The 20,722-nt window shown below is 49.0% G+C and overlaps 2 protein-coding genes across 2 annotated transcripts in view; both read right to left on the bottom strand.

Moving 5' to 3' along the window:
- wtip (WT1 interacting protein) overlaps positions 1-4,629 on the bottom strand; it is a 43,491-nt gene extending 38,862 nt beyond the window's left edge. The window contains exon 1 of the mRNA XM_072279999.1: positions 2,826-4,629. Within this exon, the coding sequence (XP_072136100.1) occupies positions 2,826-4,227 (1,402 nt within the window). The 5' untranslated portion in view covers positions 4,228-4,629. The remainder of the gene's footprint in view (positions 1-2,825) is intronic.
- Positions 4,630-18,777: 14,148 nt separating this feature from the next.
- uba2 (ubiquitin-like modifier activating enzyme 2) overlaps positions 18,778-20,722 on the bottom strand; it is a 50,923-nt gene continuing 48,978 nt past the window's right edge. The window contains exon 17 of the mRNA XM_072280000.1: positions 18,778-19,975. Coding sequence (XP_072136101.1) covers positions 19,803-19,975 — 173 coding nt within the window. The 3' untranslated portion in view covers positions 18,778-19,802. The remainder of the gene's footprint in view (positions 19,976-20,722) is intronic.

Here is a 20,722-nt window from a genome sequence, read left to right on the forward strand (position 1 = left end):
ACTGCCCACTGCCCAGCATGTTACCATCCAAACAGGGAGGCACTAAGTACTCACACGTCTCCCTCTCTCCCATTTGTGACATTTACTGCAGACGGAGAGCCTGAACATTGTTGAGGATCCCTACTGCAGTCTCTTTGGCTCACTACCGTCAGGAAGGAGGTACAGGAGCATCAGGACTAGGACTGTCAGACTGGGGAACAGCTTCTTCCCTCAGGCTGTGACTAACGAATACCCTGCCACCACTGGGCTCTCGTCACTGGGACAGCGAGATGTTTATCATTTACCTGTGCTGCACACTACGTGCATTTTGAAATATACTTTATGAACTTATTTATGGTAATATTCTGTTCTATGTGCTGTGTGTGATACACGTTTCCCCTCAAAATTAAACAGTACATTTCAAGATCTGGGCCTCAATATCACCTTGTGAAACTGGATCCTGGATTTCCTCACTTGTAGTCCCCAGTCAGTCCAAACCGGCAAAAACATCTCCTCCACAACTCCGTCAGCACCGCACGGATGCATACTTAGTCCCCTGATCCACTCACTTTACACGTCAGTCCAAATCGGCAAAAACATCTCCTCCACAACTCCGTCAGCACCGCACGGATGCATACTTAGTCCCCTGATCCACTCACTTTACACGTCAGTCCAAATCGGCAAAAACATCTCCTCCACAACTCCGTCAGCACCGCACGGATGCATACTTAGTCCCCTGATCCACTCACTTTACACGTCAGTCCAAATCGGCAAAAACATCTCCTCCACAACTCCGTCAGCACCGCACGGATGCATACTTAGTCCCCTGATCCACTCACTTTACACGTCAGTCCAAATCGGCAAAAACATCTCCTCCACAACTCCGTCAGCACCGCACGGATGCATACTTAGTCCACTGATCCACTCACTTTACACGTCAGTCCAAATCGGCAAAAATATCTCCTCCACAGCTCCGTCAGCACCACAGGGATCCCCTGATCTACTCACTTTACACCTGCGGCTAAGTCCAGCTCCAACACCATATAGAAGTTTGCTGATGACACAACCGTTGCTGCCTGTATCAAAGGTGGTGATGAATCAGGAGGCAGACTGAAAACTTGGCTGAGTGGTGTAACAACAACAACCTCTCACTCACTGTCAATAAGACCAAGGAACTGGTTGTAGGCTTCAGGAGAGGGAAACCAGAGGTCCATGAGCCAGTAATCATCGGAGGTGGAGAGGACCAGTAACTTTAAATACCTGGGTGTCACTATCTCAGAGGACCCGTCCTGGACCCATCATATAAACATGATGGCGAAGAAAGCGTGACAGAGCATCTACTTCCTCAGGAATCTGTGGAGATTCAGCACGTCATCAAACAATCTTGGCCAAGTGTGTTGGGGAAAATGTGATGACTGGTTGTACCATGGCCTGGTATGGAAACACCAATGCCTTTGAGTGGATTCAGCCCAGTACATCGAGTAAAGTCCTCCCAACTATTGAGAACATCTACATGAAGTGTTACCGTAGGAAAGCAGCCCCCATCAAAGATCCCCACCACCCAGGCCAGGCTCTTCTCTCACTGCTGTCATCAGGTAGAAAGTACAGGAGCCTCAGGACTCACACCACCAGATTCAAGAACAGTTACTGATAGTCAACGGACTTTTCCCAGGGCTGAAATGGCTAGCATGAGAAGGTATAGCTTTAAGGTGCTTGGAAGGAGGTACAGAGGAGATGTTAGGGGTAAGATTTTTTTTTTTACAGTGAGTGGTGAGTGCTTGAAATGGGCTGGCAGTGGTGGAGGCGGAAACGATAGGGTCTTTTAAGAGACAGGTACATGGTGCTTAGGGAAATAGAAGGTTATGGGTAAAGCCTAGGTAGTTCTAAGGACAGGACATGTTCGGCACAGCTTTGTGCTGTAGGTTTTCTATGTTTCTACCCATCAGGCTCTTGAAGACAAGGGGATAACTACACTCATTTAAGGATTCTTACCTTGTTATTTATTACTATTTATTTCTTATCTGCATTTGCACAGTTTGTTTAGTTTCTGATGTTCACAGTTACTGTTCTACAGATTTGCCAAGTATGCCACAGAAAAAGAATCTCGGGGTTGCTTGTGGTGACATGTATGTAACTCCGATAATAAACTTTACTTCGACACGCTTTGTGGGTGCCCTATGGCCTGGAGGAACGTTGTTTCATTTGACAATAAATTTCAACTCCTCTTACACCTCCACACTTCCACTAACTGGACAGCAGCCCACAGGCTGACACTATGTGTTCCCTCCGAAGACCACTTCGTCAAATGCAGCCCCATCACAAACTGAGCTGGGAACACACAATGAACCCAACTGCTACAAATCACAAACCTTTCCCCCACTGGTAACGTACCCCGGTGTTACACAGTGACAGACCCGTCCCTACCGGTACCGTACCCCGATGTTACACAGTGACAGACCCGTCCCTACCGGTACCGTACCCCGGTGTTACACAGTGACGGACCCGTCCCCACCGGTACCCGCTCTACCCTGGTGTTACACAGTGACAGACTCGTCCCCACCGGTGCTGCATCCAGGTGTCACAGAGTGACAGACCCGTCCCCACCGGTACTGTACCCCGGTGTCGTACAGTGACTCACATCTTCCCCTCTATACCAAAGAAGCCGGCTGTCGCCGCTGTGTCCCTGACCCAGGGGACAGAGGACCCGGCGTTAGCAGAGTTAGTTACCGCACTGCCCTCCGTATCCCCGGTGTCTGGTTGCGACTGGTATAGGTCTAGGTAGCGGCTCCGGGAGCCTCGGGGCCCGGTCAGTGCGAGGAGGAGAGAGCCGGGACAGGGCACCTTACCGAAATACTCTTTCTTAACGTGCAGCTCCAGTTCCTTCTCCAGCTCCCGGGTGAGCGCCTCCAGCCGCTTCTCGGCCTGGCTCGGCCCGCTGTCCCGGCCCGGCGTCACCTGGTACGGCAGCCGCACCTTGTGCGCCGCCGGCGGCCCCTTGCCCGGGCTGTAGCCGTACGGGTGCAGAGTGACGGCCGCCGCCTCCGTCGGCGCCCGCTGTTGGCAGCACGGATCGCCGGCGCAGGCCGGCTGGCTCTCCAGCCCCGGGTAACTTTCCTCCGGGAGGCCGGCGCTCAGCAGCGACGATCGCGGCGACGACGGCAGCTGAAGGTCGCCGTAGGCGGCGCTGAGGGAGCCGCGGGAGCTCTGGCTGGAAATGCTGCTGCGAGCGCTCGGGCCCTGCCCCGGCCCGCCACCCTCGGCATCGGCCTGCGCGAAGCGGGAGTCGGAGTAGCTGGAGCGCGGGCTGACGTGCCTCTGGTCGTACCCCATGCTGATGCCGCTGGTCCGGTTGCTGCTCGGCCTGCTACCGCCGCCGCCGCCCTCGTTGAGGCTGGCGCGAGGGCTCGAGTGCTTGCTGGTGTCGCTGGCTGTGCTGGCGTAACTGGAGCGGGAGCTCAGGCCGCCGCCGCCCTCATACTGGATCAGGCTAGCCCGGGGGCTCGAGTACTTGTCCTGGGCCGTGCCTCCCACCACCAGACTGGAACGGGGGCTCGGGTAGAGGCTGGAGCGGGGACTCGGATGCTTGCCGTGCTCCTGAGTGGAGTTGGAGGAAGAGGACGAGGCGAGGCTGGAGCGGGGGCTGGTGGCGCCGAGCCGCGCGTCCGGGGGCTGCCCGGGGGCCGATACATTGTTGCAACGTCCCGCCGATACATTGTTGCTCCTGGCAGTCGATACATTGTTACCTCTGCCGGCTGGCGCACAGGCAGGGGGATACGCCGCATAACCTCCCTGCCGACCGCACGCCTGGCCTGGCTCGTAGACCAGCCCGCCGCCGCCACCGCTGTACCTGCGGCTGTCGGCGTTGTTGTAACCGAAGGCTGCTGGAGCTCCGTGCCCCTTGAAGTAACAGCTCACCGGGTCGGGCTCGCCCGCCAGCTGCGGCTCCGGGCCGCAGCGATTGCCATTCGCTCCCCTGGGCGCCGTGGAGAGTTTGCAGGAAGTGCCTAGACCTCGGTCTTGAAGGTGCGGATCGGTCGCTGACCCGTTCATCCTGCTCGCCGCCTCCAGGACGTGGTGCTGGTGCCCCGGGATCATCTGCAGCAAGAAGGCCCGCTTTGTTTCCTCCAGACTGGGGCTGCCCAGCAGCTCCCTCCGTGCGCCGTAAAGCCCATCGTTGGGCGCCTCATACAGGGAAAGGTCTTGAAGAAAAGTCGCCTGCACGGCCACGTCTTCCTCGTATTTAGACATAATTTGCAGCGTCCATCAAATGTAACCTTTAGGAAACTGCGGGCAAACTCCAAGAAAAAAGTAGCAAAGCCGGGGTTTAAAACATAATCTTCCGAAAATCGCAGAGCACCATCCAGCTTCGCTTTGTTCTGTAATTCATTATTTATTTTATAAAGCGTGCATCGACCGTCCATCTCTCTTTCTCTCCCACATGCCGCATTTTATTCTTTGCATTTGAATTTTACAAAAAACAAACATTCTTTCTCTTTCTCCTCCCCCTTATAAACTCCCCTTCAGTCAGTTTGAGCCGGGCCGCAGCACCGAGCGGAATGGCGCGCACGGCGGAGGCGAGTTGCGACTTCCAAGCGAACGTGCAACAATCTGCGGAGAAAAGCAACAATATCCGGACGGCAGGGAGAGCCCCTCCCTCCCTCCCTCTCGAGCCCTGTCACGTCCCCCACCCCCTCCCCGTCTGTCACCCAGTTGCCCCTCCGCCCTCCGGTCTGGGTATGAGGAGGAGGGGAGGGTTACTGGGTGGGAGGAGGTGGACGGATCGGTGCCTCTGTCTCCCCCCTCCTCCGTGCACTCTTTGACCGGCTCTGGAATGCGCGCATTGTCATAGCCCAAGGGGGTAGCGATGAGGCAGTCAGGAATGTGTTTAATTCCGAGGCCAAACAATGTGAGTGAGAGAGTCCGGGCGGAGGGGGTGGGGGGAAGAGAGACAGCGAGATGGGGGCAACTTCCAGAAGCCGCTTGAGGGCACAGACTTTGCGGGAGCACACAAGCCCTGGAGTGTGCTGATCGCTGCTGCCGCCGGCCCGGGAGCGGGTGCCACTGGGCATTGATCCCTTCGGACTTCGCCCCCTTCCCATCCCGCGAGTGAGTCTCGACCTGCGTCCGGCAGCCTGTTCGCTCACGGGATGGGTGGGAGGGGGCACAATGCTCATCCCGGCGGTCCCAGCACGGACCGGACCCCGCCCCGCGATCAGAATGAGGTTTAATTTTTAAAGATTTTCGGGATGCATGGGAGGTTAGTGGCCACGGTGGAGCTGGCTGAGTTTATAACTTTCTGATCTTGTGCAGTGGTCCTTTCATACCATTCAGTGATGCACTCCACAGTGCATTTGTAGAAATTTGTGTGTCCTCAAACTCCTGATGAAATATAGCTGCTGTCCTGCCTTTGTAACTGCATCGATATGTTGGCCCCAGGATAGATCTTCAGAGATGTTGACACTCAGGAAATTGAAACTGCTCACCGTTTCCACTGCAGATCCTTCGATGAGGACTGGTGTGTGTTCCCTCTAATTCGCCTTTCCGAAGTCCAATTCTTTGGCCTTACTGGGGTTGAGAGCAAGTTTGTTGTTCAGGCACCACTCAACCAGCTGATCTGCCTCACTCCTGTACGCCTCCTGGTGTACTGGAGCCCCTAGCAGTGAGGTCTGGGGTGGCCACAGCCTGCGACCATTGTCCACATGAATGGAGATTTAAGATTACTTAATGACATTTCCAGTACACGTGTAAAGGAGAGCACAATAATAATGAAAACAATAAACATATAAAATAGCTTATACATTGATTGTATGTCCATAAAGTGACACTATGCACAGGAGTTTCTGTACACAAGGTGCCTCTGACAGGAAATGATAAAGTAGTGATGTTTGGGGGTGTGGAGGTGTTGATCAGCCTTACTGCTTGGGGAAAGTCACTGTTTTTGAGTCTGGTGGTCCTGGTGTGGATGCTGTCCAGTCACTTTATTTACATACAAATCTCTATATAAGGTTTCTTGCATTTTTATACTTAAGGTGTTTTATCATCATTGTGTCCTTTATCTTATTGTGATTTTTTTGTGCTGCATTGGATCTGAGTAACAATTATTTTGTTCTCCTTTACAGATGCATACAGGAAACATCAGTAAACAATATTGAAAGTCCTCCACACTCACCTAATCCTACCCCTCATCCACACACTGGTGGGGGGGAGGCAATTGGTCACAGGGCGAACGTGCAGACCCCTCACAGACAGCACCAAAGTCGGTGGAACTCTGAAGCAGTGGCTCTACCTGCTGTCCACAGTTTGAACAGGCTGCCTGGCCCTTTCCTGAGACAAGGAATCTGAGGGAATCCGTACCTCAGAGTTGGTCCTGAAGCACAAGAGTCTCAGGACTCTCACCACCAGGTTCAGGAACAGTTATTACCCCTCAATCATTAAACTTCTGAGCTGGGGGGGATAACTTCATTCACTCCAACACTGAACTGTTCCCACAACCTGTGGACTCACTTTCAAGGACACTTCATTTCATGCCCTCGATATTTATTATCATTTTTTCCATTTGTATTTGCAGAGTCTGTTGCCTTTGGCACAAACGTTGCCCACCCTGTCAGTACAGTCTTTCATTGATTCTGTTATGGGTATTGGATTTACTGAGTATGCCTACAAGAAAACAAAACTCAGGGTTGTATATGGTGATATAAATGTACTTCAATGATAAATTTACTTTGAACTTTGAACATTTACTGAGATAGTGACAAGCTTTCATCTGGCCTGCGAGGTCCTGAATGTTATGTAAGGGGCCGGCAAGAGGAGTTTGTAAGTGAGATTGTATCTAATGATTCTCCTACAGGGAATTCAGAGAAACAGCTTTTCCAGATCCAAGAGGAGGAGGAATTTCTTTTGCCAGAGGGTGGTGAGTCTGTGCAATTCATTACCACAGACAACTGTGGAGGCCAAGTCATTGGGTATGTTCAAAGCAGAGTTTGATAGATTCTTGATTAATCAGGGTGTCAAAGGTTACAGGGAGAAGGCAGGAGAGTGGGATTGAGAGGGATAGTAAATCAGCCATAATTGAATGGCAGAATATATTTTATGGGCTGAATGGCCTAGTCCTGCTGCTATGTAGAACACAGAACGGTACAGCACAGTACAGCCCTTTGGCCAGGATGTTGTGCTGGCCTTTTAACCTACTCCAAGATCAATCTAACCCTTCCCCCCCACATAACCCTCCATTGTTCAATCAACAATGTGCCTACCTAAGAGATTCTTAAATATCCCTAATGTATCTGCGCTACAACATGTTTTATGGTCTTCTCAGTGAATGGATTTAAGATTCATGGATAGAAGCATGGGAATACAGGGACGGAACGAGGTACACAAGATGACAGACACTGGAATCTGGGGCAGAAAATTATCTGCTGGAGGAACTCAGCATGTGGAGAGAGAATTGATTTTTTTTTAAATTTAAGACTAAATTTAAAATTAGCTTTATTTGTCACATGTAAATCAAAGTATACAGTGAAATATGTTGTTTACGTTAATGACCAACACAGTCTGAGGACGTGCTGAGGTGTCAAGTGTCAGGTGTCACCATGCTTCTGGCAGCAATAAAACACGCTCCTCAGCTTCCTGACCCTAACCTGTACATCTCTGGAATGTGGGAGTCCTGGGGAGAACATAAAGACTTCAGGGAATTGAACCCTGATTGCTGGTACTGTAAGGCATTACAGTAACTACTCCACCACCAAGAATGGAAGGGTGAGAGGAGGTGTGTTAGGAGCAAGAATTAGAGGTCTTGCTGCAGCATTTCATGAACAGTGCCCTTTCCTACCCCAACAGACACTGCTTGAAGCAGAATTCTTCCAGCAGATGGTGTGTCACCAAAGACTCTTGCAAATTTCCAGATGTACCGTAGGAAGCATTCTATCTGGTTGTATCATCGTCTGATACGGGGGGGGGCACAGCACAGGATCAGAAAATGCTGCAGAAAGCTGCAAACTCAGCAGGCCCCATCATGGGCACTAGCCACCCCAGCATCGGTGATACTTTCAAAAGGCGATGCCTCAAAATGGTGGCATCAGTCATTAAGGACCCCCATCACCCAGGACAGGCCCCCTTCTCATTGCTACCATCAGGGAGGAGGTACAAGAGCCTCCAGACTCACACTTAATGTTTCAGGAGCAGCCTCTTCCCTCCCCTCCAAGAGAACCACAACCTTGTCGTAAGGTTGGGAGGCTTGTATGCCTCAAAGACTCAGACAGCTATGCTGGCTAGAGTCAGGGCCTTGTGCTTTGGCTCTCGGTAGGTTCACCAATGCCAAACAGGTCAAAGGGTAGAGGCCAGAATAAGAGTGGTCCACCAGTCCTCCAGGTTCGGGGGTTTAACTCAGGGATAACAAAACCGTTACGAAAACAGCAACAAAGGATCCTTCTTTATCTGTGTGTGATGGTATGGACAGGCAGAGATGGAGGCCCTTCATTGCTGCCCTAAACGCCAGCGGTGTAACAGGTAGTACGTTAAACTCTGCCATCAGATTTCTGAATTGATAATGTAACCATGAACACTGACGAAGGGTCTCGGCCCGAAACGTCGACTGTACCTCTTCCTAGAGATGCTGCCTGGCCTGCTGCGTTCACCAGCATTGTGTGTGTGACACCTCCTCACTATTTTTTTCTTATTTTCCCTCTCTTTTTGCAATATTTATATATATTTATTTTTAAAAAATATATATACTTATTGTAATTCACAAACATGAGAAAGTCTACAGATGCTGGAAATGCAAAGCAACACACATTGTACAGCTGCCTCAAATCAACAAATGTCATGACATATGCCAGTGATATTAAACCTGATTCTGACTGTTTGGTGCTTAGATTGCAGCATTGGCACTCTTGTGTCTCTCTCTCCAGGCTGGGAACAGTTGAGACAGGCACAGAATGATTACATCAAATATGGTGTGTCTGTGCTTGTCAGCGTGGTGCGAGGGTAAGAGGACAGGTGTAGCCGACCCTCTGAAGATCTGTGTGATCGCTCGAGTTCTCCAGAGGGCTTGTCGCAGGAAGGCCCTTGGGTGGCTGTAGAGACCAATCTAGGATCTGATCCACATATTCTGGTACAGTGTGGGCAAGGGTAAGTGGTGTCTGTGGTCCGTGATTGGGTCTTTTGGTTGTACAGTCTCTCCTTTCTCAGATGCCGCTTGTTCTCTGTGGCACAGCAGAGGTCGCTCTCCTGTCGCACGGCTCCCTCTTGAACAGATTTCCTCCAGGTGTGACTACTGAGAGCAACGTCTTCCCACTTTTTAGATCTCGTGTAGAATTTCTTCAGGCTGATTTTGATGTTATCTTTGCAGAGTAGGTGTAATGCTGGTCAGGGTACAAGTATCTGCTGGGCGGCTGGCAGTAGAGAGGAGGGCGGGAGTGTCCCAGCAGGTTTAAACATGGAACACTGCTGTGATGGGCCTTGGGAAGATTCTGTTGGGAATGTCTGGGTGCGGCAGAGGGTGAGTCAGGAGGCGGACTGAGGCAGTCACAGGAAGACACTCATTAACTTGAAAAACGGGCTTGAAATTGGCAATTTCAACACAGCCACATACACAGTTCTACGTTTTAGTAAAACAAACACTGATGAGGTAGCATCTATGAAAATATTCTGGTATCTTCCCCCTTTCCAGTTCTGATGAAGGGTCTCAGCCTGAAATATCAACTGTTTATTCTCCATAGATGCTGCCTGACCTGCTGAGTTCCTCTAGTATTTTGTGTGTGTTGCTCTGGATTTCCAGCATCTGCAAAATCTCTTGTGTGTTGTATTTTTACTTGCCTACCACCATCAGATATCTGAATGGACAATGAACCCATGAACAGTATCTCACTATTTTTGATCTCTTTTTGCACTAATTTAATTTTTATATATTTCTTATCATAATTTTAATGTCTTGGAATGTATTGCTGCTGCAAAACAACATACAGTATTTCATGACACATGCCAGTGATATTAAACCTAATTCTGATTTTGTGATGTTCAGGTGTGATCAGATAAAACTTAATTTATCCCAAAGGAAATTATTATTGCAAGGTTACTCAGTCTGAAATATATACTTTAAAAGTAAGCATTGAAGTACAAAAAAAATACAAAATGTGCATTAAAGTGATACAGATGTGCAATGAAACCATATACTTGTACACTTGAGGAGGGGGAGTTGTAGAGTGTTCTAGCCACAGGGTGAGAGGATCTCCTGTGGGGTTCAGTGGAGCACCTCGGTGGATTCAGTCTGTTGCTAAAGGTGCTCCTCTGTTTCTCCGGTTTGTCATGGAGGGGATGAGAGGGATTGTCCATAGTGCTCCATAGCTTCTGCAGCATCCTCCTCTCCGACACAAGCACCAGGGAATCCAGCTCCACCCCCAGAACACAACCAGCCTTCCTGATGAGGTTATTGATCTTCTTGGTGTCAGCAGCTCTTACCCTGCTGCCCCAGCAGACTAGTGTAGAACAGAATGCTGGCCACCACTGAGTCGTAGAACATCTGCAACACAGTACTGCAGACGGTGGATGACTGGAGCCTCCTCAAGAAGTACAGCCGGCTCTGTCCCTTCTTGTACAGAGCCCCTGTACTTTTAGTCCGGTCCAGTCTATTGTCCAGGTGAGTTCCCAGGTGTTCGTAGTTGTCCCAGACAACTTCAACATCTGTTCCCTTGATGGAGATGGGAATGCAGGGTGTTTTCACCTTCCTGAAATACACTACCAGCTCTTTTGTCTTAGTGATGTTGAGCTGCAGGTGATTCAGTCCGCACCACTCGACAAAATTGTCCACCACTCTTCTGTACTCAGCCTCTTGACCCCAGCTGATACAGCCTACAACTGCCGAATCATCTGAAAACCTCTGCAGGTGGCAGGACTCCAAGTTGTATCTAAAGTCCGAAGTGTAGACGGAAAACAGGAAGGGGAACAGGACAGTCCCCTGAGGTGCCCCTGTGCTACTGACCACAATATCTGATATATAGGCATACGATAGTCTCATGAGACCATGGATTTGCGCCTTGGAAGGTTTCCAGGGCGCAGGCCTGGGCAAGGTTCTATGGAAGACCAGCAGTTGCCTATGCTGCAAGTCTCCCCTCTCCACGCCACCGGTGTTGTCCAAGGGAAGGGCATTTGAACCCATACGGCTTGGCACCGGTGTCGTCGCAGGGCAACGTGTGGTTAAGTGCCTTCCTCAAGGGCACACACGCTACCTTAGTCAAGTCTCAAATTAGCGACCTTCAAATCTCTAGACGAACGCCTTAACCACTTGGCCACGCGCCAACACATCTCTGCAATCTCAAATACTGTGGCCGTCTGGCCACTAGCGGAGCATCCACCTGCATCCCCATGAGCTTACTGCAGTCATATGGTGTTAAAGCAGAGGAGAAATCAAAGAATACAATTCTCACACTACTGCCTGGCTCATCCAGATGGGTGTAAGCACCTTGAGTCACCCAGGCTCAAAGCCTAACCTGGGTGAAGTCTGCTGAGCTGCTCCTTACCTGCTCAGCAGTGACAGTCCATGTGTCTGTGGCCATTGGCTCTCCAGTGTCCTCGGAGAGAGATGGAGGGTGAGGGATGAGTGGGGAGGAGCTGGGGTGGATGAGTTGTAGAGGGGTAAATGGTCACCTGTGACCATTTCCTAACAGACTTCTTGATCACAAGTTGCCGCTAGACCAGAGGCTTGTACAGGGCTGAAGGTGCACTAGGTTAGGATCTGATCTGCCTGACTGACTATGGCACTATATGTGTCCTTAGTATTTGCATATAGCAGATCCAGATGGGGTGTAATTCTCTGGGATCTGACAATATGACTTGCAGTTCAGTGTACCCTGTGTTGGCAAGTATATTGGTGATGTTGGGGCGACACTAAGCTGTTGATTACTTGCTCCCTGAGTTTGCCACCTCACTCCCAGTCTGACCACTTCTCTGTGCCCTCATCTTCTGTCATGACAACCAAACACAACAACCCACACAAAATGCTGCAGGAACTCAACAGGTCCGGCAGCATCTAAGGAAAATAGTCAACAGTTGACATTTCAGGCCAAGGCCATTGGGACTGGAGAGAAAGGGTAATGATGCCAGAAAAAGAAGGTAGGGATGGGGAAGGAGGGAAGAGGAAGAAGTTAGAAAGTGATACAGGTGGGTTTGGGAGGGGATGAAGTAAGAAGCTGGGAGATGGTAAAGGGATGGAGAAGGAGGAATCTGATAAGAAAGCAGAGTGGACCACAGGAGAAAGGAAAGGAGGAGGGGTACCAAGGGGAGGTGACAGGCAGGTGAGAAGAAGAGGCATGAGGCCAGAGTGGGAAAATGAAGAGGAGGAAGTTGGAGAAATCGATGCTCATGCTATCAGGTTGGAGGTGACAAAGATGGAATACGAGCTGTTGCCATTCTGGCTGTCCTTGTTTACTACTTATCTCCACTACATCCTTGGCTTCACCTTTTCAGAAGTATTCTCTCTGTCCTTCCACCCCACCTCCTTTCTCTCTGCAGCTTAATACCTTTTTTTGCTACTTCATATTTCTGATGAAGGGTCTTTGAATGGAAACTATTTGTCTCTCTGCAGGAACTGATCAACCTACCGAGTGTTTCCATCATTTTCTGGTTTTATGTTATTTATTTATTTAGAGAATTATCGGGGGACTTCTGGCCCAACGAGCTGCACCACCCAGCAACCCATTGATTTCATCCTAGCCTAATCACGGGACACTTGACAAATTAACGTACTGACCGGTACATCTTTGGAATGTAGGTGGAAACCAGAGCACCCAGAGGAAACCCATGAGCACATGGGGAGACACACACACACACACACACACACACAGGAACATCAAGTGCTCCTGGAAGATCATCAACTTGATGAAGGAAGCCCTTTGGCCACTGCACAAGATCAGAAAAGCCGCAGAAATTTGCAAACCCAGCCAGCTCTATCATGGGCACGAGCCTCCTTAGCATCAAGGACACCTACAAAAGGTGATGCCTCAAAAAAGTGGCATCCATCACTACAGACCCCCATTACACCAGACGTGCCCTCTTCTCATTGCTACCATCACGGAGGAGGTACAGGAGCCTAAAAACACACTTAACATTTTAGGGACAGCTTCTTCCCCACCACTATCAGATTTCTGAATGGCTAATGAACACTACCTCACTATTTTTTTTGCTCTCTTTTTGCACTACTCCTTTAATTTTTAGTATACATTTCTTATTATAATTTAGTTTTTTTGAAAATTATGTATTGCAATGTACTGCTGTCTCAAAACAAATATCACAGCATTTGCCAGTGATAATGAACCTGGTTCTGACTCTGGTCTGCCTGCAAATTGTTCTCCCAGCACTCTAAGTCTGTGAGGGAATGCTGCTGACTGGCCCAGGATGCGCTGAATCCCAGAGCCGCCAGTGCAAGGGCTCCGTAGGAAGGACCCCGAGGGGGGGCCACATGAGTGACAACAGTGCTCTGTATTCAAAAGACTACAGAGCATATTGACTGTGAATGTGAAGGTCTTGCATTTTTTGTGTTTCATGCAGTACATTCCAGATCAAACATGCTGCTTAATGCACCAGGTTCCTTCGCTAAGTGTTCTGGGGACTAGCCTCTCAGCAGCGGAGACTAGTTCTCTTTACCTGCTCTGTCATCGGTCCTGATTTAATTTATTATTTCTATTTAGAAATACATTGGGGAACAGGCCCTTCGATCCGTGCTGCCCGGCAATCCCCCAAGCCTAATCACAGGATAATTTACAATGACCAATTAACCTACTAACTGGTATGTGGGAAGAAACCAGAGCACCCGGAATAAACCCACCCATTCCATAGGGAGAATGTACAAACACGCTTACGGACACCAGTTGAACTCTGGAACACCCCAAGCTGTAACAGAGTTGAACTCACCGCTATGCCACCACAGCACCTTCACCGTTCATATAATGAATAAAGTTTGTTGTTGAAATGTGAGAAAAACATGCCTAGTTCTTCCAGGCACAGGCATGGGAGGAACTGCTGAGGTAATAACCACCCACCTAAGATCCGCGATCAGTGGTCCGTACGGGTAGGAGGCACAAGGCCTGATGACGTCCCAGGCTGGAGTTCAGAGTTCAGGGTCTGGGTCATCAGCAATATCTGGTGTCGATATGCCAAGATAGTGCAGTGATTACAGCTCAGGGTGTTGGAGCTTGGAGTTCAATCCCAGTGTCCTCTGTGTGAGAGGTTTGTACGTCCTCCCTGTGGACTCCCATAATCCAAAGATGTACTGGTTAGTAGATTAATTGGCCATTGGAAATTGACCTGTGATTAGGCTAGGGCAGGGGTTCCTAACCTGGAGCCCACGGACCGCTCAGTCAATGGTACAGGTCTATGGCATAAAAAAGGTTGGGAACCCATGGGCCGTGGTTAAATCAGGGCTTGCTGGCGATGGGGTTCGAAGGGTTGTTCCATGCTGTATCTTAATAAATAAAGACCACTGAAGATCTGTGTGGGTTGGAGGGAGGGAGAGAGAGAGTGTGTGTGTGTGTGTGTGTGTGTGTGTATATAGGTATGTATATAGTTGGGTGGGTACTGGAATGTGTGGTGACACTTGCAGGCTGACCCGTAGCACATCCTTAGTTTGTGTTGGTTGTTAACACATAACAACACATTTCACTGTATGTTTCAACACACAAAATGCTGGAGAAACTCTATTGGCCTCCATAGATGCTGAGTTCCTCCAGCATTTTGTGTTACTCTGGTTTGGCAGAATCTCGTTTATTACTGTATGCATGATAAATTAATGAATCTGAAGGTGTTTCTGCAAAGTTTCTTGTGGTGGGTAGTCACTGCAACAGAATGTATAGTGGTGGGTGGTGAGTGGAGGATTTCCAACCTCCGATGATTTCCCCCTTCCCTCTTCTATCATCTCCCCCGTTGTCCCCCCTCCTATGGTTCATTCTCCTCTCCAACCCTTTGCCTTTTCCATCTATCACCTCCCAGCTTCTTACTTTCCCCCTCCCCCACCCACCTGGCTTCACCTTTCACCTTCTAGCTTGCCCTCCGTTCCCTTCCCTCTCCCATTTATCCTGGCATCTCCTCCTTTCCTTTCCAGTCCTGATAAACCTCGACTGTATTCATTTCCACAAACGCTGGCTAACCTGCTGAGTTCCTCCAGCACCTTGAGTGTGTTGACTGGAGGATGAATTCCTTGCTTTGAGGGGAGACAGTTCCTGCATGCAGTTACTGATGTGGAAGTTGATTGAGTGAAGACACTCGGTGACCATAAAGAAAGGCAGGGCTCAGAAAATGCTGGCAATGCTCTGCTGGTCATACAAACAGCAACACTGGGGATTGAAGACAGCAATTTAGTGTTAGTTATTGAACACGTGGCCAGGGCCAGGTTTAAAAGTACTGAAACAAACAAAAGTCATTACACAGGCAGAGGACAGGAAGGCTCAACAATGGGTGTTTGAAACTGCCCAATGCATCAGCCCACCCACCATCAGGGACAAATATATAGAAGGGTGCCGGAAAAGAACCAGTAACATGAAAGATCCCACCCACCCTGCTCGTGGACTGTTGGTCCCACTCCCATTAAGGAGGTGGCTCCATAGCATTCACGCCAGATTAAAAAAAGTTACTTTCCCCAAGCAGCAAGGCTGATCAACACCTCCATCTATTAACCCACCCCTCCATCCCCACAATCAGCACTACTTTATCATTTCCTGTAAGTCACCCTATGTAGACACTCCTGTGCCAAGTGCCACTTTAGGGACAGAGTGTCAATCTGTGTACACAAGCCATCTTATGTATTTACATTTATTGTGTTTCTTTTTATCATTGAGTTCTTTACCCTATTTATTGTGTGTGTTTTTTGTGCTGCATCAGATCCAGAGTAACAATTCTTTTGTTTGCCTTCATATTTGTGTACAGGAAATAACATTAAACAATCGAACTTGAGTCAGATGCAGGTAGAGATGGAACCAGACAAACAGGTAAGTAGGTCAGCCGGATTTTGCAGGGAGTGTTCAGGATTTCTCAACTAATGTCTGTGGATCAAGACATGCCTGACAGCAGTGTTTTCACTGCTATGCCACTATGCCGGCTCCATCTTGGGCAGTGCCCTCCCCAGCAACAAGAACATCTTCAAAAGACAATGCCTCAAAAAGCAGCATCTGTCATGGGGCCCCCATCACCCAGGACATGCCCTCTTCTCATTGCTACCATCAGGGCATCAGGGAGGAGGTACAGGAGCCTGAAGACACACACTCCAATGTTTCAGGAACAGCATCTTCCTCTCCACCGTCAGATTTCTGAAAGGACAATGAACCCATGTACTTTTAAATTTATATTTCTAATTGTAATTTAGTTTTTTAAATTATATATTGCAATGTGCTGTGGTAACAAAACAAATTTCATGAAATAACCAGTGATAATTAAACCTGATTCTGATTACCAATGGACCCTTGTGCAGTAGGGAGCATGACGCTTTTAAAAATACCTGCGATAATCCTCTTGAATAACCTCATCTGGCACAAAGGAGTCCTGCCCCTTCGATTTGAACACAGAACAACTGTGGGTTAATGATGATGGTATTTATGCTCCCTTTTATTTGAACTTATTTAAATATGCAAACATGTTCCAATCTTTTTCAGTGTTTCTGGAAGGAAGGTAGGTTAGGAAATATTGACCATATTTGACAACTACAATGGGGTTGTGATATCTAGTCTAATGATATCTTTCATCTTTCACATGGTGACGAAAATCAATTGTACATTTGGAGTATTGAGGTTTACCGGATGATGTCTGGACTTGGAGCCTGAGTTACAAGCAGACGGGTAACCTCATGGGGGTATACAAGGTAGTGGCAGCCATAGACAAATGACAGTATGTCATCTTTTTCCCTCAGAGTGGGCGGGGGGGGTCAAAAAACAGGAGGGCGTAGGTTTAAGGTCAGAGATGAGAGTTTTAAGAGGGAGATTAGGCCATCGAGCTAAGTACAGCACTTGTCACCGGTAATATCAGGTAGGAGATACAGGATCCTGAAGATATACACATTCAGCATTTTAGGAACAGCTTCTTCCCCTTGGCTATCAGATTTCTGAACAGTCCACGAATGCATGAACACTACCTCACTGGTTTGCTCTTTTTCTGAACTACTTGATTATTTTTTAAAAATTTCTTATTGTACAGCATTTTGACAAGCAGGCTCAGCTGGGTGGGCCTCACACGCCGTGTGAAGTCAGCTCTGGCGGACTGGGTGGGCCTCACACACCGTATGAAGTCAGCTCTGGCGGACTGGGTGGGCCTCACACACCGTGTGAAGTCAGCTCTGGCAGACTGGGTGGGCATGGGCAGTGGGCCTCACACACCGTGTAAAGTCAGCTCCGGCGGACTGGGTGGGCCTCACACACCGTGTGAAGTCAGCTCCGGCGGACTGGGTGGGCCTCACACACCGTGTGAAGTCAGCTCCGGCGGACTGGGTGGGCCTCACACACCGTGTGAAGTCAGCTCTGGCAGATTGGGTGGGCATAGGCGGTGGGCCTCACACACCGTGTGAAGTCAGCTCTGGTGGACTGGGTGGGCCTCACACACCGTGTGAAGTCAGCTCTGGTGGACTGGGTGGGCCTCACACACCGTGTGAAGTCAGCTCTGGCGGACTGGGTGGGCCTCACACACCGTGTGAAGTCAGCTCCGGCGGACTGGGTGGGCCTCACACACCGTGTGAAGTCAGCTCTGGCAGACTGGGTGGGCAAAGGCGGTGGGCCTCACACACCGTGTGAAGTCAGCTCTGGTGGACTGGGTGGGCCTCACACACCGTGTGAAGTCAGCTCTGGTGGACTGGGTGGGCCTCACACACCGTGTGAAGTCAGCTCTGGCGGACTGGGTGGGCCTCACACACCGTGTGAAGTCAGCTCCGGCGGACTGGGTGGGCCTCACACACCGTGTGAAGTCAGCTCTGGTGGACTGGGTGGGCCTCACACACCGTGTGAAGTCAGCTCTGGTGGACTGGGTGGGCTCAGCTGGGTGGGCCTCACACACCGTGTGAAGTCAGCTCTGGCGGACTGGGTGGGCTCAGCTGGGTGGGCCTCACACACCGTATGAAGTCAGCTCTGGCGGACTGGGTGGTAGAGATGTACAATGTGATCCAACGGCCAGGAAAATTCTGCAACGCTCCATGGAGAAGTCATGGTCATCCGCTGCAACCAAGAAGTCTCCAGCTGTGACAGCTATTCATAGCACTGGACCCGGACATCCAAGGTTGAGAGAGTGCAATGCAATGGCTTTTCCACTTTACAAACTTCCCTGCACAGATTTTCTGTCATCAATGGATACCACAGACAACCAACACTGTTGTTTATAATACAGTTCTTTATGTCACTGTACTGCTACCACAAAACAACAAAATTCACAATAAATGTCAGTGACAGTAACCCCTATTCTGATCACAGATTGGAGAGGTTTGCCTACGTGTAAGTGACAGGAAACCCTATCCTGATTCATGGACTGGAGAGGTTTGGATGATGAGTCAGTGACAGTAAACCCTATTCTGATCACAGATTGGACAAGTTTGGACAATGATGTCAATGACAGTAAACCTTATCCTGATTCACGGATTGGAGAGGTTTGGACGATGATGTCAATGACAGTAAACCCTATTCTGATTCACAGATTGGAGAGGTTTGGAGTGCTGTGCATGATACAAGATCCTGAAGATCATTATCCCTGCTGGGTTCTTCAACATACTGATTTCAAAATGCATCTTGAAAATATTCTGTGAATTCATTATTCACCACTGATTCACCTAGAAGAGACGAGCACTTTACACAATCAATATTTTAATCAGGAAAACTGCCATTGATAACAAAGCATTTCTTTATGTTTATAGTCAATTTGGATACAAAAAAAACTGTACTGAAACAACAATGAAAATTTGCTACAAAAATACCTCCAGCTACACCATCAGCCATGTACTTCTCTCTCTCTCTAAACGTTGAGTAGGTTGATCAGATCAGTACCGGATGTAGAACAGTCCAAATGCAAATTCCAATCTATTTTTCTCGCCTCCCTATGGAATACGGTGACTGCTCTTCTGAAAATGTCCTGCCTCTCTGACGCCCTCACTACAGTGTGCAGTCCATCTTAACCAACTAGGGACTTCATTGTCACAGAAATCTCCTGGATACAGGCCCCAACACATTCCGATCCTCGGGGCTTCCGGGCACAATCTGATCACTGAGGTTTGTGGAAATGGAAGTTAAGATATTTGTGTTATACAAAAGTCACATATAAATAACTACAAAGTGTAACAAGACACAAGGGAAGGCCCTGGAATTGACAAAAGGGGCTCCGATGGCAGGAAATACAAACAGAGATGGGGAGAAAGTGAGTGTTTACAGCAATATACAAAACACACCGCTGTTTGAGCTTAAGTTATACGAAGAGGAAGGGTTTAATACTTCTTCAACAGCGAATTCTATATGAAGATTCATGAGCCAAGAGGGAGAGGGAAGGCAGGTTAAGCTGGTGCTTGAGAAGTGTTTACAATGAGGCAGTGCACCAAAAGATTTGGGTGACAATTTATATCCAGTAATGTGACAGACATCGTCTCCAAACCTGTTGAATAGGTGCTCTTCTCAGCTGCTCCTTGCATCTCTCCGACCCCCCCCTCCCCTAGCCCAATACTCTGACCTGATAGATTAAGGCTGGGACATCACTGAGCCCTCTGTTCAATATGTCCATCTCCCAAAGTTCATTTCCCTAACTAAAAACTCCCCATCCCACCTTATAGTCTACCTGACAGCACAGTGTGACACCAGGACGAAAGGGTCAGGGGGATGAGCTGCTCAGTCCAGCGCGATGATGTCGTCATCTTCCTCCTGCATGGGACATATCCGCTTAACACTGACACCTTCCCTCTGGTCGTCCAGCTTCCTCTTCAGGCTGCGGCTCTCAGCTCCACTGGATGAGGGCACCTCTTCGTCGGAGTCAACAATAAGCACGTCATCCTGCCCTGCAGCTGAGGGACAGAACCAGGTTATAGAGGCAGGGAAATGATGCGCCACCAGAGAAGTTATTCATTTATTTTAGAGATACAGCAAGGAACAGGTCCTTCCGGTACTGAGCTGAACTGCCCGGCAATCCACCCAATTAACACTAACCCAACCACAGGACCTTCTACAATGAGAACCTTTTTGTTTTTGGGGGGTGGGGGGGGGGGCACAGTAGTGTAGTGCTTAACATAACGTCCCAGCGATCTTGGTTCAATTCCTGCCACTGTCTGTAAGGAGTAACCTTTTCCCTGTGACTGCCTGGGTTTCCTCCCACATTCCAACAGATGGATTTGTAGATTAATCGGTCACGTGGCTGTAAGCAGGCTCATTGGGCCGGAAGGGCCTGTTACCGTGCTGTATCTTATTTTAAAAAACTTCGAGCTTTTTCCCCACAGATCTGACAATACCCCTCTTCAGCTATTTACCCAGATTTGTTAATCATGCATCAGGCATTTAAGCTAGATAGGGTGCAGGAGAGTCACAAGGTTTACAGTGAAGTTAGCTTTAGCTGTACAACAAATGACGCACTGATCAGTGGACGGCGGGCTATGGGATGGTAACTGAGTGGATGACATGGGGTATAGAACATAAAGCGTTACAGAACAGTACAGGCCTGTCAGCCCACAATGTTTAACCTATTATCATTGTAACCCTTCCCTCTCACATAGTCCTCCATTTTTCTTTCATCCATGTGCCTCTCGCTGAATTCCCCT

This window comes from Mobula birostris, chromosome 15 (genome assembly GCF_030028105.1).
Source record: "Mobula birostris isolate sMobBir1 chromosome 15, sMobBir1.hap1, whole genome shotgun sequence".
Taxonomy (NCBI): Eukaryota; Metazoa; Chordata; class Chondrichthyes; order Myliobatiformes; family Myliobatidae; genus Mobula; species Mobula birostris.